Source organism: Cricetulus griseus, chromosome 5 (assembly GCF_003668045.3).
Source record: "Cricetulus griseus strain 17A/GY chromosome 5, alternate assembly CriGri-PICRH-1.0, whole genome shotgun sequence".
Lineage (NCBI taxonomy): Eukaryota > Metazoa > Chordata > Mammalia > Rodentia > Cricetidae > Cricetulus > Cricetulus griseus.
The window spans coordinates 38,665,817-38,683,762 of NC_048598.1; the positions used below are offsets into that span (position 1 = coordinate 38,665,817).

Consider the following 17,946-nt stretch of genomic DNA (forward strand, 5'->3'; position numbering starts at 1 on the left):
GATTTCTGCCTTTTTCAGTTTTTAAGTCATTTATTGCAACTGCTCAATCCCACTGTTTTATTGCAAAAATATCCATAAATAATGTACACCTGAGTGAACCTGGTTTTGTGTTATTAAACTCAAATTAGTGAATAATAAAATTTTAATTTCAAGAAATTTTCACACATCACAAAAGAGTATCCTTATTTTATATTTTTCAACCATTCAAAAAAAAAATGTAAAAGCCATTCTTAAATTTCATACCTCACAAAAGCAGGTGGTAGGTGGTTGGCCACATTTGGCCACAGGCTACTGTGTGCCAACCTCTGACTCACATTGATCACCCAGTGTTACAGATGAGAAAAACAAGGCTCTGAGAAAATAAGTATATTTACAAGCCAATTATTAGGCAGCCTGTTTGTTTGAGAAGAGAAAATGCCTCTCAGAGGTAGCTCAGTTGGTAAAGTGCTTGATCTGCAAGCACAAAGTCCTAGGTTCGATCCTCGGAACTCACATAAATAAGCGAGGCAAGGTAGAAAGACAAGCAGACTTTGGGACTTACTAGCCAGATAATTAATCTCAACAAGCTCCAGACCAAGAGGAGACACCATTACAAAGAACAAGGCCAACAATGGCACCTGATAAAGACACGAGGTTGTCTTCTGACTTCTATACTTACGAACACACACATGCATCTGTACACACATGAACACACATGCCTACACATAAATATGTATACACACAGGGAGAGACACACATATGCACAAAGAAAAAGAGTATTTTAATAAAGGAGAAAATGGTATATTTGCCTACTTTTTGTCAACATTGTTCACAGCAGGGAAAAAAATCATATATTATACATCAATGTTGACTCCCTGGAGCAAAACAAGTAAATAACTTTTTAATGATGCTTAGCAAGATTGGTTCATAGTAAATAAAGTAATTATGAGTTGAATTTATATGTACAAGATTTTATTGTCTTGGTTTTAGTTTATAATGGATGACACTCTAAATTTTAAAACACTGCTTTATTCTAAGGAACGTGCTGCTAATTATTTATCAGCACATAAATAATTTCAAAAACAGCATGGATAGTTAGCAATGTAGCTTCATCTCTGCATTCCATGGGATGAATATGTGCTTCTCTGTGGGTACCGAGATGAGGGGTTTGAAAAATGTTGAAAAACAGAGTATTGGAAAGCCCAACCCCTCCCTGGAGTGTCATTTAGTTGAGTCGTTAAAGAGTATAATAATAATTTTCAGCCATAGAAAATGAGTCTTATACCAAGAATTGGAATGTATTATTTGCTTAAGGCCTCTGGGACAAATTAAAACAGGTGTCAAAGGAAAGATCTTTAAACTATTTACTTTTCAATTAAGCGGAGACAAGAGACAGTGCATAGGGAAATTCTTCAAAATTATAGACGTAACTAGAGTGACCTGAACTCTGGGAACACCAGACCAGCAGGCACATCCTCTGGGGACAGAAGATAGAGACTGAGGTCCTAGTGAGCATGGCTTCTCACCAGGGAAGTGGGATTTTTGTTTGTTAATGTTTTAGAAGGTTGTATAGCTGCGTAGTTCATCAATAGAGATGATTTGTACAACACACAGTGATTTCATTTCAGAAAAATCAACAAATCAAATCAGGATAAAAAGAAATTCCCATTTCAAAAAGCATCACAGGAGAAAAATCACATCACAATATTTTTATAATGGCACAGTCATCTGTTGCTAAGGGGAGGCTAGTAGAGGAAAGGCTTACATCTGGGGTGCAGGCTGGGGTGGCACAACTCCAGCCTCAGTCATCTCCTCTCCGGGGCTCAATAAAAGTGCTGGACTGAAAGGAAACGCACTTGCTGCCGAGACTGACAGCTTGAGTTTGATCTCTGGGGCCCACAGGGTGGAAAGAAAACTGACTCCCATAAGTTGTCCTCTGACCACCACCTGCATCCATCACACACCTGCGCACATTGTATGCATGCACACAAACACACGGACAAATGTAATTTTAAAAATTAATTGTCTGAACCCCTTGGCGCCTCTAGCAGCCTGATTTCTGCCTCCTATCTCCCGCCCTCCCCTGTGCACACTCACACATAGTCCGTCTTCCTTATAGCCAGCTTTCTGGAAATTCTTTAGCTGCCACTTCACACTTAGCCTTCTGTCAGCCCCAAATGCCAGTCTCCACTCTGCTCCCTGGGCAGCTCCAACTTTCGAACTCGGACTTCTATAGCTATTCCTACTCACATGTGGCCACAGGCCGAGGCTGAACATTCCTGGTAGAACAGTCTTCTCTGGCAGCCAACACCCAGGATCTTATCCAGACCGCCTGCTGCCCCTTTACAAAATCGGAGAAAAACAAATTCCAAGGATGAGATGGCTAGTGCTCATCTGACCTGCTGTGTTTACTCGGCTTGTTTCTAGACAAGATGATCTTTCTGAGGTGCCCTTCGGAGTATCGTGAATTTCCATATTCCTAAGGTCTAGTGCAGTGCCTGGGGCACATTCAAGAATGAATACATGGAATGAACCTGGGGGTGCAGTGACTAAGGACTCTACCCTTTCTCACCACGAATCTATTAAAGTCTTGAGATAGGGGATGGAGAGCTGGCTCAGTAGTTAAGAGCGCTTGTTGCTCTTGCTCACTACTGGGGTTCAATTCCCGGCACTCATACAGTGGCTCTAACCATCCATAACTCTAATTATGAAGCCCTCTTCTGGCCTCTGAGGGTACCAGGCACACTTACGCACACAGACATGTATTCAGGCAAAACACTCAGACACATTTTTTTTTTTAAGACAGATAAGAATGTAGATGGTATGAATATCTCATCCATTTATTCATTCAATAGACATTGGCTGAACAAACAGGGTGCCAGACACTGGTCTAGGAGCCCCATGTATTGGAAACTGACATAAGCGAAGATTGATCTCAGGCCTCCAGGGCCTCAGTTTTCAAAAAGCATCACAGAGGTAGGCATTAAATAAACACAGAACAGAAGGAAAAGCTTTGCAGAAAAAGTGATGAGAGACTAGGGGAAAGAGACACAAGTAACGAAGTTGGCAGAACTGGGAGGTTTGATGTCAGATGGTCTATCTGGAGAGGAGGACTTGCCCAGCCCAGGGGAGGAGGTTACAATACAGAGAGCAGCAAATTAAACACCGGCCTTCCAGGCAGAGCTGAGCATGGCTAAGAATGAGGTAGTATAGGGCTTTAGGGTGAGTGGCTGGAGGAGCCCTATAGGTCACAGGGGTAAACAGGACGGGGGCACAGATCACCAGCCTTTTGCTCTGAATGGATCAGGAAGGCCCTGGAGGAGAATGCTACCTAACTTAGAACCGGCATGCAGTTTTTAAAATGATCTATTTGACTCTTTGCCTAAGATTAAGTGTTGAAACCAGCCCCGAACCTATCCCCACAACATTAATAACTGAATAAATGCAAACACTTAAGGGGAATGTTACGGTAAATCTTTCCACCAAAAGCTGCCGAGCCTCACTGTCACATGTGTGCTTTATGCCAGCCGCCCGCCTGAGTTAGGCCCAAATCACTACACAGAAACTTGTATTAGGTTCAATGCTGCTTGGCCAATGACTAGGATTCCTCATCTGTTAGCTCAGTCTTAATTATCATAAATCTATATATTTTATAAGACTTATCTTATCGGACGCCTTGTTGGCGTCCCTCCTTGCTGGTGGATCACATTGTGCTGCTGGAGGAGCAAGGGGAAAAAAGGATCCTTCCTGTTTCTCCTTCGCTTAAATATGAGTCTCCTTGATATGTCACTTCCTGCTTGGATCACCACTTCTCTACTACATTTCCCAGAATCCTCTTTGACTCCTAGTCCTGTCTAACTTGCTGTCTCATTGGCCAAACAATATTTTATTTAACAATCAATAAGATAAACATACACAGCACATTCCCCATCAGGGAAAAACTAAGTATCGATGGCCAAAGACAGAAGTAGAGAGTCCAGTTAAGAGGATAGCAAGCTGGGGATGTAGCTCAGTTGGTACAGTGTTTGCCTGGCATACCTGAAGGCCTAGGCTTAACATTCAGCTCCACAAGAACTGGGCGTGGAGGCCAGTGCATGTAAATCCCCAGGAGAATCAGAAGTTCAAAGTCATAGTGAGTTCAAGGCCAACCTGGGCTACATGTCACTCTGTCTCCCAGAAAGTAAAAATCATTTCTAAAAAGGCTGTTGCAGTCATTTGGGAGAAAAGCAACAGTGGCTTGGGATAGGAGTATAGGTGAGGTGAGGTGGTTGACCCTAGTTGCATGGAGAAGACACAAAGATCCCCAAAGATTTCCTGACATTGGTAGGGTATAAAAGAGGGAAGAATTAAGCCCAAATCCTAGAGTTCTAGTCTAAGCAAGCAACAAGTGAGACACCATGAGCATTTAACTTTTACTTGGGGACTGTCCTCTGTTCCTACTCCTGTGGTGTGGTAAGTGGTTTTTGTTTGTTTTTGGCTTTTCAAGAGAGGGTTTCTCTGTGTAACCCTGGCTATTCTGGAACTAGCCCTGTAGACCAACTGGCCTTCAACTCGGAGATAAGCCCACCTCTGCCTCCTGGGTGTTGGGATTAAAGGTGATAAATGTTAAATGAAGTTCACACGAAGCAGCATGGCTACTCACATAGAGGGTAGCAACCATGATGGAGATGACAAGGGTGCCACGGAAACACCAGCCCTTCAAGAACCAGTTCTCTTGGTCTCTGGATACCTTCTCCTTTTAACTTCACTATCCCCCTAATCCTAAGAATTGTTATATTCATTTTTATTTAATGCATATGGGTGTTTTGCCTTCATGTACGGATTTACACCACATATATGCAGAGCCCATAGAGGGCAGAAGAAGATGGTATCAGATCCTCTGGAACTAGAGTTACAGACGGTTGTTAGTAACTACATGGGTGCTGAGAATCAAACTCAAGTCATCTGGAAAAGAAGCAAATGTTTAACTTCTGAGCCAACTCTCTAGTCCCAAAATTACAAGAATTTTATTGACTAGCTCTTTGTCCAACACTAAAGAACATTATACAGCAGGTTTAATGAAAAGCAGTTGGGTGGCAATAGGTTTTTAGATACTCAGATATGGAGCCATAGTGATGATGACTGTATTGAAGGCAGTAGTGGGGACTGTACTTGCCTTTGCAGCAAGATTCATAAATCTTCAGAAATTGTGAAGTACAGAAAGAGAGGGGAGCCAATGTCAAGAGGGTAGCCTTGGTCACATTATGGAAGCATTAACACATCATTTAAAGCTAAAATACTTCTGAGACTAGCTGCCAGAAAGTATCAAAAGGAAAAATGTGATCTATGCCCATGAATGCTTATAATTAGAAGATCTCTGGCACTGGAGACACTTGTTCAATGTGAACTGATGCCGCTTTTACACATTTTGAGATATGACATGATTCTCCAGCAAAAGAGCTTCTATGTCCTAGGTCTCGAGCATTAAATCCAAAAGAATAATTCCAGATACCTTTGGTGAAGCAAACTCGTGTATGTTGAGAATTGCAAAACAAAACAAAACTGACATTGAAAAGGTATTTAATGCATTTCTTTGTGTTTGTTCTTTGGTTTTGTTATTTTCATTTTTAGTTTTGTTTTGTGATTTTGTGGGTTTTTTTTTCTTTTTTTGTTTACTTTCTTTCTCTCTTTGGTTTCTTTGAGACAGGATTTCTCTGTGTAGTCCTGGCTATCCTGGAACTCACTCTTTGGTTCAGGCTGGCCTCAAACTCAGAGATCCACCTGCTTCCCAGGTGCTGGGATTAAAGGTGTGCACCTCCACTGCCAGACATTTTTTTTTCTGTTTTAATGCATCTCTTTCATTCAGAATACTTGAAACTCTAAAGTTGAAAAGAACAGCTGTAGAAAGTATATTTTGCAATGCCACAGATATTCATTAAGCAATTACCCCCAACAGGACACTGCATTGGTAGCTGGGAGGAAAATGATATATTATGATTCAACTCAAACAGCAGGGCTGAGGGTGGAGCTCATGGTGCAATGCTTGTCTATAAAAAGGCTTGAGTTCACCATGGTGGTGCTCAACTATAATCCCAGCACTAAGGAGATCCAGGCTGCAGGACTGCTGTAAGTTCAAGGCTAGCTTATGCGACACGAAGAGTTCTAGGCCAGTCAAGGTTGTATAGTTACATCCTGTCTCAAAAAGATGAGGGGGGGGAGGGAGAATGAATGAATATTTCCAAAAAACCCTTTTGTTTCATTGGTTGTTTCTTTGCTTTCATTTTTTTCCAAGTTTTGTTATGGAGATAAGATCTCACTCTATGTCAGGGCTGTACTAGGACTCACTATATAGCCAGGGCTGGACTCAGACTTGTAGTATCCTTCTGCTTCAGCCTCCCAAGTCCTGGGATGGCAAGCAAAAGCTACCACATCTGGTTCAAAGAAACATATTAAAAATTGGAGTTTCATTCTTTGTGCGCATGACACACACTCCTTTGTGTTTTCCTCTCAAGGCTGAGAGCATCTTCAGACTTGAGTGTTAGAAGGTTATATCTTCAGCTGCTTATTTAAGATAGTCTAACATGGGAGATTTGGATATAAATGTATCTCTGTGATGCATAACAGTTCAATTCCCTCTGAAAACAGAATTCAAAATTTTTGAGCAATAAAAACTTTTTTAGCTGTACTTACTAGCCAGGTGGTGGCGGCACATGCCTTGAATCCCAGAACTTGGGAGGCAGAGGCAGGTGGATCTCTGTGAGTTTGAGACCAGCCTGGTTTACAAGAACTAGTTCCAGGACAGCCTCCAAAGTCACAGAGAAACCCTGTCTTGAAAAAAAAACAAACAAACAAACAAACCTGTACTTACTTATAGGGTATAGTGCAAGAATCCAGTACATGTATGTAATGTATAATGATGAATCAAAATGGTCCCTTTCCTTAAGTGTGTGTGTGTGTGTGTAAGCATCAAGCTTGTTTTGTTTAGACAGGGTTTTACACACCCCAGCCTGTCCTTGAACTCTCAATCCCCTTGCCTCTAACTCCCAAGTGCTAAGATTGTGTGTAGACACCACTACACTCAATTCTCAAGATGTTTCTTAAAAGCCAAATGGGCCTCTTAATTACGTGAACTAGTGTATGTTATTGTATGTTTGATATATGCATGTGCATGAATGTATGTGTGCATGTGTTTATGCTTGTGCACTTGTGTGTGTGTGTGTGTGTGTGTGTGTGTGTGTGTGAGAGAGAGAGAGAGAGAGAGAGAGAGAGAGAGAGAGAGAGAGAGACAAACAGAGACAGACAGAGAGAGATGAGACAGGGTCTATTACTGAACCTAGAACTCAAAAATTCAACTAGATGACTGGCTAATGAACTCCCACACCCACCTGCTTTCACCACCAGACACAAGCACTACACCCACCTCACTTGAAATTCTGACAGTTCTAAGCAATACACACACACACACACACACACACACACACACACACACGCACACACACACTATATATATATATACATATATAGTGTATGTGTATGCATATATACATATATATTTATATAATAAAAAGAAAGACAGACAGACTTAAATACACAGAATATGATAAAATAAAGCAAAAAGAAAACATTCTTCATTTCAAAACTCTGAGAACATCAACCTGTGGGTCACAGCCCATAGTTGTTTAAACTGTGGGTCACGACTGTGCTGGATTGAGACATATTCGGCTACAGGAAAAGGGTTCTGATGCATAATGACCAAAGATTACTTTGAAACCAAACATGTAGTGAATTTGAGGTATTTCTGGAAGCATTCACCCATAATGCATCTGGGAACTTTACTGGAGAACACACACAGTCACACTATGCACTGTGCATGTCCTCAAGCCTGGCAACTCTAATAAATGCCGTCTGAAATGCCTCCATCAGATTTAAGGCAATAGCTTTGTGGCCGTTAAGGAATGTTTTCTGATCATAGAAACATAACAGTTATAGAAAACAAAGACTTTTAATATTTTCTCACTGTTATGCTCCAGCATGTAAGCACCAAATTAGTATCTATCTGGATTGTATTATGTTTGAATTTTTATTTAAAAGGCAATTGTTTTGAGCTGCTGATTTAAGTTTCCTAAGATATTGTTAAATGATGTTTGGGTTGGGGTTACGCTCGAGTTTTCTTTCTGTTGCTGTGATAAACACCATAACTAAAATCAAATTAAGAAATATGTTCATTTCACATTACAGGTTACAGTCTGTCATGGAGGGAAGGCAGGGCAGGAGCTCAGGGCAGGAGCTCAAGGCAGAAGCTGAAGCAGAGACCACAAGGACCACTGTTTACAGGCTTCCTCTCCTGGCTTCTTCAACCTGCCTTCTTATACAGCCAGGCCCACCTGCCCAGAGATGGAACTTTCCATAGTGGCCTGAGTGCTCCCATATTAATCAACAATCAAGAAAATGCCCCGTAGACACACCCATGAGCCAATCTTGTGGCCAGGATTTCTCAGTGGAAACTCTCTCTTCAGGTATGTCAAGTTGACAAGTGAGATCAACCGTTACAGATTAGGAAAGCCTTTCCAACAGTTTCTGAAATGGCCTGCACATACTTCTTCCTATGTACTAATGTGAAGCAGTGTTCTCAACACTGATCATTATAACATTAAAACAGCAGCAACAGAAACATGAAGATGTTCTGCATCCTGCAGTATCAAATATTCAGCCAAGATTTAACTTCTTGTTTCTGTTTTGCTTTGGGGGTTTAGTTTTATTTTTTATTCTTTTAAACAGCTCCTCATGTAGTCCAGACTGGTTTCAAACTTGTTTGTAGCTGAGGATGACCTTGAATGTCTTCTGATGCTCTCCCATCTATTTCCTGAGTGCGCCACCAACCCCAGGATCTCATGAATGGATGCAGATACTACACCCCCTGCCTCAAGCCTTGATTCTTGTTGTTGTTGTTGTTGTTGTTGTTGAGACAAGGCGTCTCTGTGTAGCTTTGGAGCCTGTCCTAGAACTTGATCTGTAGATCAAGCTTTGAACTCACAGAGATCCACCTGCCTCTGCCTCCCGAGTGCTGGTGTCATAACCGCCTGGCCCAAACCGTGACTCTTTATGTAAAATAAACAAGTGCATCCAACTCATTAGCATGCAAATTTGTTTTCATCTTTAATAAATGATAAAGGCATATGTATACCAAAAAGCTGTTTTAGAATTAATTTCTTTGTGAGTTATTATCAGTAATGTTTGTTCTATATACCTATTTTATATATTTATATAACCAGGGTTGGGTACAAAATAAATGTCTTGGGTGAAAAATGGCCACACACACAAAAAAAAAAAAAAAAAAAACAACAAAAAAAAAACAACTTCTGAAGCCCTGTTCTAGAGTGTCTTTGTCTTTGGATGAATTCGGGTAAGAGTCAGCTTTTGTTCATGTGAGGGCAATCACTCAATTCAGAAAGAGAAAATATGCCAAGCTGTTTGTACCAGGCCAGTCTTCCTGTGTCATGAGAACACAGAGGAAAACAACCATGAAAAACCCAAGTATGACCTTCATAGAGACCGTCAACTTAGCACTGTGCTTGGTGGGATTTCCCCAGACCTGCTTGATAGTGTTACTACAACCACCATCTTGGGGATGGGGAAGGTTTGGAAAGTTTTGTGAACTATGTAATATTAGCTGTTCCCATTTTACAGCCTCCACATTAAGAAAAAAAAAAACAGTCAGTTTAAGATCTTGATTACCTTCCAATTTTACAGTTAAAAAAACCTTTTGATCTTTTTTAATTTCCACAATGGTGATGAATGTCAGCATTGTTTGTGTGTGAACTTTGAAGAATGTGTCTGGAGCCTCCTGGGAGCTTTCCATATAGCACTCAGATATGCCAGGATATGGAGAGACTTTGAACTTAGCTATTTACTTCTCCTATTTCAGTGCTTGATCAGAATACGTATTTCCCAAAATTTGGAGTGAAACCCACTCATATTCACTTTGCCTGCCAGCTAAAACCTGCTTCTTCTCTGGTGTCTTCTATTGTCTGACCTGGTCAGGAACTTACAAATCAGCAAATATGGATCTCTTTTTTCTTCCTTGGTGACTTTTAGATACACTCATTGCCCTTCCCAAGTAACAGCAGCCAGGCCAGATGGCCATCTTCTATATTGCTGACCTGCGTGCATAAGAAACCACCATGTTCTCCCCTTCACCAGGCACCTACATTGAGCATTAATTACAAGGACTAGAGAGACAGCTTAGTGATTCAGAGTGCTTGCTGCTCTTCCAAAAGACCCAAGTTTGCTTCCCAGTACCCACATCAGGCAGCTCACAACCACCTGAAACTTCAAGTCTAGAGTAACCTGTGCCTTTGTTTGGCCTCAGAGGCACATACATACCTATAAATAAAGTCCAACTAGGTATTAATGTTAAAGATATGACTATTTTACTTCTTTACTTAAAAACATTGCAGTGTCTCTTCACTGCCATTGGGATAAAGTCCCAGCCCCTTAACAGTTGATTAGACCTCACCCGTCCCTCTAGCATCTCTCCTCTCTGTATCTTGAGGCATCTTGAACTTCTGATTCTGATATGTGATGACTCTGTTTCATTGTCTCAAGCCATGAACATGCTCAGTTCTTCTGTCTGGGCCAAGAGTCTATACTGTCATTTATTCCTATTTATTCAGCAACAGTGGTAGGAGGGCCTACTCCATGCCCGGTATTAGGAAACTGTGATGAAACCACACATCGTTTCTCTCCTTATAGAAATTCAACTGTTGCTTGAAAAATGGAGTTTGAGAAGAAATGGGGGTTTGAAGTGAACTGAGACTTATGTCACAGAAACAGTATCAGATGCTATGGAAGCCAATGTCAGGGAAGCCAGGCTTATTTAGGAGTCAGCGGGGGTTCTCTTGAGAAAGTACTGTTGAAGTGAAAATCTAAATAAAGGTGTCAGTTGAAGTAAAGAGTGGGAAGGGAAGAGAATGTTGGGGGAGGCGGCAGAAGAACTCAGAGTACAGTGAAATTGGAGAAAGGGAAGACTAACAAAAACAAGGCCTCTTCTTGGTATGAGCGGAAGATGTCTCTGTTGAATATACTTTGTTGGTGGCCTGTGTTACCAAAGGGGAACAGCTGTGAGATCCTCCTCTTCCTCCTCTGTTGCTAGCTAAATGCCAATGGCTCCCCCTTTCAGCAATGCTAGTGACTCTCGATGTCATCCTAGCAATCATAAGGACAGCTATGAACGGGTACTGTGGATTTGCATCTGGATCTATGAAAACCAGTTCCTTCCTGATTTTCACTTATGCTCTTGATCATATGACACACTTGTCTTCTGCTTGGCCATTTGTAAAGGAGGTGACACTGTGTTCTAGCCCAGCCAGACATGGTGGCACACAGCTGTTAATCCCAGCACTCAGGACGATGAGGCAGGGAGATGGTAAATTGAAAGCTAGCAGGAGCTATATAGCAAGTTGTAGAGCAGCCTGTGCTACACAGTGAGAACTTGACTCAAACTCTCCCATTTCTGCCCTTCCCCCTTACCACAAATCCATTCTTCTTATTGGATATCGAGCAAACCCATGATATGTTGTCTTTAGTGACCTTTTAATGGTATAAATATTTCAAGCATGTTAAATGCACCCCCTCCCCCAGATAAGGTCTTGCTCTGGCTGGCCTGGAACTCTCCATGTAAGCAAGGATAGTGTCTTAAATGCTTTCTTACTTCCTGGCAGTTCCCTAACATTGACCCTCAAGTTCATTACCAGCTATAACAATAGAGGCTACATCCCATAACTGTCTCGCCACCCTTTAGAAGGAGCAGAATCAGACCATGCCACTTTTCAAATGATCCCAATCGCTCAAAGTAAAGACATGCTGAAATAGAAACACTGGAAAATCTAGTGGATTTTTTTTATACTCATCAAAAGCAGAATATAGTTCAGCTCCAATTAAATCATCTCATTCATCTAGCTTTTATGCCCGAACTAATCAACGTCTTTTTCTTCTTTTCTGGTTAAACTTGCTGTTTGACTACTTAATGGTAGACTTAGAAATAAATACAAGGGGGGCTGAGAGATGGCTCAACAGTTAAGAGCACTGACTGTTCTTCCAGAGGAGCTGGGTTCAATTCCCAGCACCCACATGGCATCTCACAAGTGCTTGGAACTCCAGTTCCACAGGGTCTGACCCTCACACCAATAACTTAAAATAAATTATAACAAATAAATATATTAATATAAATATATATTATTCTCAATTTTAAGTAGAAATTACCCATCTAGTATGCTAGAAATGGCATTTCAGCATTATTTTCTTTAGAGTTATAAGAACTAAGAATTTACATAAAAATCCTTCAAACTTCACATTGCCTTCTTATGCAATGAAGTTGACCCATGAAATGTGGCATCATTAGTTCATGTGTTTACTTTGCTAAAAGCTTTTTTATTCATTCTCTAAGAACATTTTAGTTGCAAATAAGTACAAAATTATCAATTATCTTAGTCACAAATGCTATGTTTTCCTATGTTTCTGTCGTCCACAAATTGGATAAATAAGTTCAACTCTCCCTTCAGAGCAAAAGAAAGGTTCATTCTAAAATATTTTACAAATATCCAAAATTTTACTAGGCGTAATTTATAAAAGTGAAAAAATCTGGCTTGATGATGGCTTAATCAGTACATTTTCTAAAGGACCTGAGTTCAACCTCCAGAACCCACATTTTTAAAAAAAGCTTGGTGACACATACTTGTGGTTCCAGCACTGGGCAGGTGGAGACAGTGGGTCCCTGGGGCCCTGTCTCTAAAGAGGTGGATGGTTCCTGAGGTTAACACTCAGAGTTGTCCCATGGTCTTCAGGCACACCTGTTCACATACATGTCCCCTTACATATACATGTTCCTGCACACACATAAATATACCCACATGCATTTCAAAAAAGAAAGTGAGCTCTTTAGTTCTAAGTGCTGATTCTGTCTGTTTGTTTATTTATATTCTTTCTCTTTTTCCCCTCTAGTAAGCAACTGAATTTAGAAAATATAGGCACTCTACTAAAGGAATTTAAGGCTTTTCTTAGCATCTCGTGGCCTTAAACTATGTAGTAAAAGCTGTCCTTGAATTCCTGATCCTCCAACTTCTGCATCTCAAATTTTGGGTTACAAGCAGGTACCACCAAATTTCACACACTTAAAGAAAGTTTGATAATTTAATTATGTTAAGTACTTATGTATTCATGGGGAGAACATCTTAACATCATTTTTAAACGGAAGTAGTTCATGGATAACTTGTATCTCTTGCAATGAGAAAAAGCTTTTAAGGAAATACATCATCACCCAGAATGCAGTGAGCTGATGGTCAATTCCATTCTAATTAGTATACTTTTAAAGGAAATAGTGTTCAATAGATGGCCCAAGCAGATTGGCTGAGCGCTTCTTCCTGGTCATGCAGGATAGCAGTATCTGTAAGAGGCATCTGAAATGTGAGGCTCCGGACAACCCAGTCAAGGGAGTGATGGTGTACTCATATAATCCCAGTATTCAGGAGGCAGAAGCAGGAGTTCAAGGTCATCTTTGCCAGAACAGTCAGGCTAAGTCCATCCTAGGAAACCATGTCTCAAGACCAAATCACATTGTTACCTGCTCAGGCTCTGAATACCAGTTTCCCACTCACAGAAGACATGGTGATATTTGTCTTGTAAGATTGTTAACATGAACAAGTTCAAAGCATACATGAGAAGCATTTAACTAGAAACTGCCACACAAAATTCATAAAGCCAAACATGGTGGTCCATGCTTGTTCCAGCACTTGCAAGGCTGAGGCAGGAGAATTACTATAACTTTTGGACCATCTTGGGCTCAGACTGAGACCCATTATCAAGAAATATAAAATGAAATAAAATCAAGCCTGTAATCCCACTACTCAAAAGTTAGAGGCAGGTAGATCTCTGTGAATTCAAGACTGGTCAGATATACATAGTAGATTCTAGGCCATCCAGGGTGATAAAATTGAGACAGGATCTCTCACTAAAAAATAGTTGAATAAAAAACAAAAACAGATTTGAAGGGCTGCTAAGATGGCTCAGAAGGCAAAGGTGCTTGTCACCAAAGCTAACAACCTGAGTTCAGTACCCAGTACACACAGCAATTCTCACAAGTTGTTCTTTGACCCCCCTCCATATGAAAGCTGTGGCAATGCACAAATAATAAAGAAATAAATGTCATAAAAATAAACTTCAAAATGTATAAGAAGCTCAAAGATACCAGTAAGAGATTCCACAACCTGTAGTTTAATATCTATTTTGTCCTCCTCTTCTTCTTCCTTTTCACATATGTATGTACTTTTAGAAAAGCCTCCATTAGGTGGTAAGCTCCCTGAACCCATTGTGAGCACATCACAGCTTTTTCCTGTGTTGCTCTTTAGGTTACACTTAATGGATACTCAAAAGGCTTTGTTGACAGATCTTCTCCATTGGTCCTCGATGCCAATTGGGGAGTGAATAATAGCCACTGTCAAAAGTCTCCTTTCGCTTAGTCTAAATATAAAACCTTCTGCTACAACCTATGCCCGCGTTCATATTCTATCCCCAAAGCTCCTGGAGAATAGGCAGTTTAGCATCCCCTCCCCTTTAACACTGCTCCCAAACCATCCAGTTGCAAGACAGCGCCCTTGCTCTCAATCAAAATCTGACCCACTTCTGATCCTACAGCAAGTAGCATTTTCCACATCCTTAGTTGCAGAAAGAAAGGAGGTGCACCCTCTGGCTCCCTAGAGATTCCTAGAGCTAAGGAGTTCCCAAGGAAGCGCAATCGTTCCTGGCCAAGGGAGAGGGAAACAGTATCAACATGAGGCTGCCAACGGAAAGTGGACGATGAGGATGAAGAATACAAGAGAAAAGACACTTGACTCACAAGAAAGTAAAAAAGTAGCGAATGCCCGAGGTGGTGTTACTTCAGAAAACTGAGAAGGTGACCCACCCGCTGCTGGTCCACCTCCATGCTGTAACAAGCTGTAACAAAGCCTCCTGATTAACAGGCAAGTTGGCGTCATCTCGGAATAAATTCTTTTAGAAGCTTACAGAATAATGCGGAAGAGATGGTTACTAATTAGGCGCCCTCTTCCCATTCTGTAAGGTGGCTACAGGATCTGCCCTGTGTGCAGGGTAGTTTTATAACCTTGTCGTGAGTTTTTTAATCGTCGGGCCAAGTGAAGATTCACCTTTTAGGTTTAGAGACGGATATTTCTAGCTTGGGCATTTGGGGTCGTCTTTACCGGTATGTTGTGGCTTTCATTAAACAGCCTAGGAAAGCTCTGGCGGTCCTCCAGCCCTGGGCAAACACGTGTGCCCGCAGCCAGTGGCAGCGCGCTGCGTTTCAGCACCGCCGCCTGTGGAGAGCGCCTCACCGCAGGGCCGGGTCAGGGCCTCTCACTGGTTCCTTCTTCCATCCCGGAACCCTGGATTTCACCTACTTTCCCTGAGTCCCAGGAAAAAGCACCCCGACTTCTAACTTCTCAATTCCTGTGTCTAAAGTGACCCCCGCGTGCCTCTCTCAGGGATCTAAACGCGCACACACCCTGCGCCTTTGGGTCCTACAGGAGCAGTCTCCGAGCCGCGTGGCTTCCGCACCAGTAGCGAGAAATTTCCAACCTGCGTGGACAATCGTCTCTCAGCTGGACCTTATACACGCACCTAGACGCTGGGGCGCGATCCCTCTCGCTGTATGCCCCAAACCTCAAAAACAAACTCATTAAGAAGCGTCTCTACCACACATGCATCCTCACACTGAAGCAGCGAGGCTGCCCAGGGCCATCGCTGCTCTGGGCAGAATCTTAGCCAACTTGGACCCGGATCCATCTCTCCAGCTCGTGGACCACCTCCCGCAGCATCCGCCCGGCCCCCGCCCCCTCCCCTTCCTAGGCAGCCAGAGCTAAACCTCGGCTGGCCAGGGCACCCCTCGCCGTCAGTCAGCATCCACCGCTCGGGGCCACACAGAGCCACAACCCCCAAACATTTGTCCCTGAGACTCCAGGAACCGCCAGCCAAACCTGTTAGTTGTCTCCTTGAAACCCCAGTCCCTGTCGTGTGCGAGAGTTTGTGTCTCTGAGGCACATTTAACTCCTTCGAGCTTTCTGTCCATCCTAAACAAACAGCACGTTATTTCCAACCCCCCTCCTCTCCTCTTCCAACCCCAACCTCTGGCCCCATCCCTGCCCTCGCCCGCCAAGTAGTCAAAGCTCCGCACCATAGCACTCCAGGGCTCTAACCTGGAGCCCCCACCCCGCCCCAGAGGACATTCACCCCCAGCCCCGCACCTCCCCCACCCATGGCCCTCAGCGAGGCGATCTGGCCCCAAGCTAGGGAAGCCTGGCAAAAACGCAGCCTGCGTCGGCTCTCGCTAGCGGTGATCGCAGGGGCTGGCCTGGCACTAGCCAGATCAGCGGGCGCACCCCTCCGGAGGGGCGCACGCCTTTCTGCCCAGTCGCCCTGGAAAACCCTGGCATTGGCGAGAGTAGAGCAGCGGAAGCAGCCTCCGGGGTGGGCGGGAGGACTCACCGAACATCTGAATGTGCCCTTTAGTGATGGGATTGAAGCTGCCGCAGGCCAACAGGATAACGTGAGTCTTTGTGGTCTCGGTCATGATGGGAGTAGGTCCCTCGCGCTGGTCCAGGGGTTGCCTCTTTTTGTGTCTCGTTATGTCTGCAGACGGAGAAAGGAAGGCGAGGCTCTGGCGGTGGATGCTGTGGACTCCAAGGAGCCGCTCTAGACGCAAACCGCGTCACTCCCCGCCTCCCTTTAACACTTGCAATTCCGGCGAGATCCGAGGCTGCTTTTGTATTGCTCAGTCCTACGTCCTCTCTAGCTTCGTTCGCGTCACTGGTCTGGTGACTGACCCTATCATTTCTATCCTTCTCATCCCACTTCATTGCATCACCCCATCTTAGTTTATGTACAAAACAAGAACTGGTACCAAACCAAAGCCTTGCCTGCTTACAGCGTGATGGGCTGGCTATGTCCTGCCACCTTCAGATTTTTTTCTTACCTCATGTATCTTTTCCTATCTCACTCTTTTTCTCCCCGTCTATATTCCCTAACGTAGCCAACTCCAAAAATGTTTGATTTTATGAACTTGCTTTTTCACGGCCTCAATATCTTAAGTGACAAATGACAGTTGTTCAATAGCCTTCTTTTCGGGCTTTTTTCATCCCTTATTTAGTGATCCTAAACTTTTGAAAGGAAGCCAAATTTTGACCTAGTGGCTACTAAGAAATAGTGAGGGGCTGGTCCTTTGTGTGGGTTGAAGCAACTATGGATTTGAGCAAATATGAATGAGGAAATTGCTAAAGCTGGGTATTAGGAAACTCATGTTCCTTTATCAGCTTATCCAAGTTGAGACAGTGATCATTCCTTCCTTATTTCTGGAGTGTCCACTCTCCAATAGATGCTATTTTGAACCGCTTTGAAGGAGCGAAGCACGTCTCTTCATTAAGTTTTCATTCTACTGGGGAGAGGTTGATAATAGCCACAAAAAATATTAGGTGCAATTGTGAAAACATAATAAATGAATTAACTAATTCTCTGACAGAAGAGATTGGACAACTAGGTGGTCTGAGAAAGCCTCTCTGGGGACATGAAATTTAAGGTGGGCCATTTAGACAGAGTCACTAGTATGGATATTTAGGGACATGATAGGGCTTCCTGTGCTCATGAACATGAAAAGAGGTCCATGGATCTAGAAGTCTTGGGCAAACTGGAAACTTTTCATCACATGGGGCTAGGATCATGGGCCTGAAGTTTTTCTGAGTCACTAATTTACCATGAATAACAAAAGGAAGACTCTGAAACCTTTAAGCAGGAGAGCACTGTGTGATTTACATTTTCATGAGCTCTCTTGGCTGTTCAGAGGAAAAGCAAATGGGAAGATGAGAATGTAAGAGGAGGCTGGCAGCCATAGACAGTTGGTACTGTCCTGGGACTTACAGGTAGCTTTTAGTCTTTACAGATAGGTGG

The 17,946-nt window shown here is 42.7% G+C and overlaps 1 protein-coding gene across 1 annotated transcript in view; it reads right to left on the reverse strand.

Annotated features, from left to right (window-relative positions):
- Nmnat2 (nicotinamide nucleotide adenylyltransferase 2) overlaps positions 1-16,576 on the reverse strand; it is a 164,016-nt gene extending 147,440 nt beyond the window's left edge. Inside the window, exon 1 of the mRNA XM_027417365.2 lies at positions 16,492-16,576. Coding sequence (XP_027273166.1) covers positions 16,492-16,576 — 85 coding nt within the window. The remainder of the gene's footprint in view (positions 1-16,491) is intronic.
- Between the last annotated feature and the right edge of the window lie 1,370 nt (positions 16,577-17,946).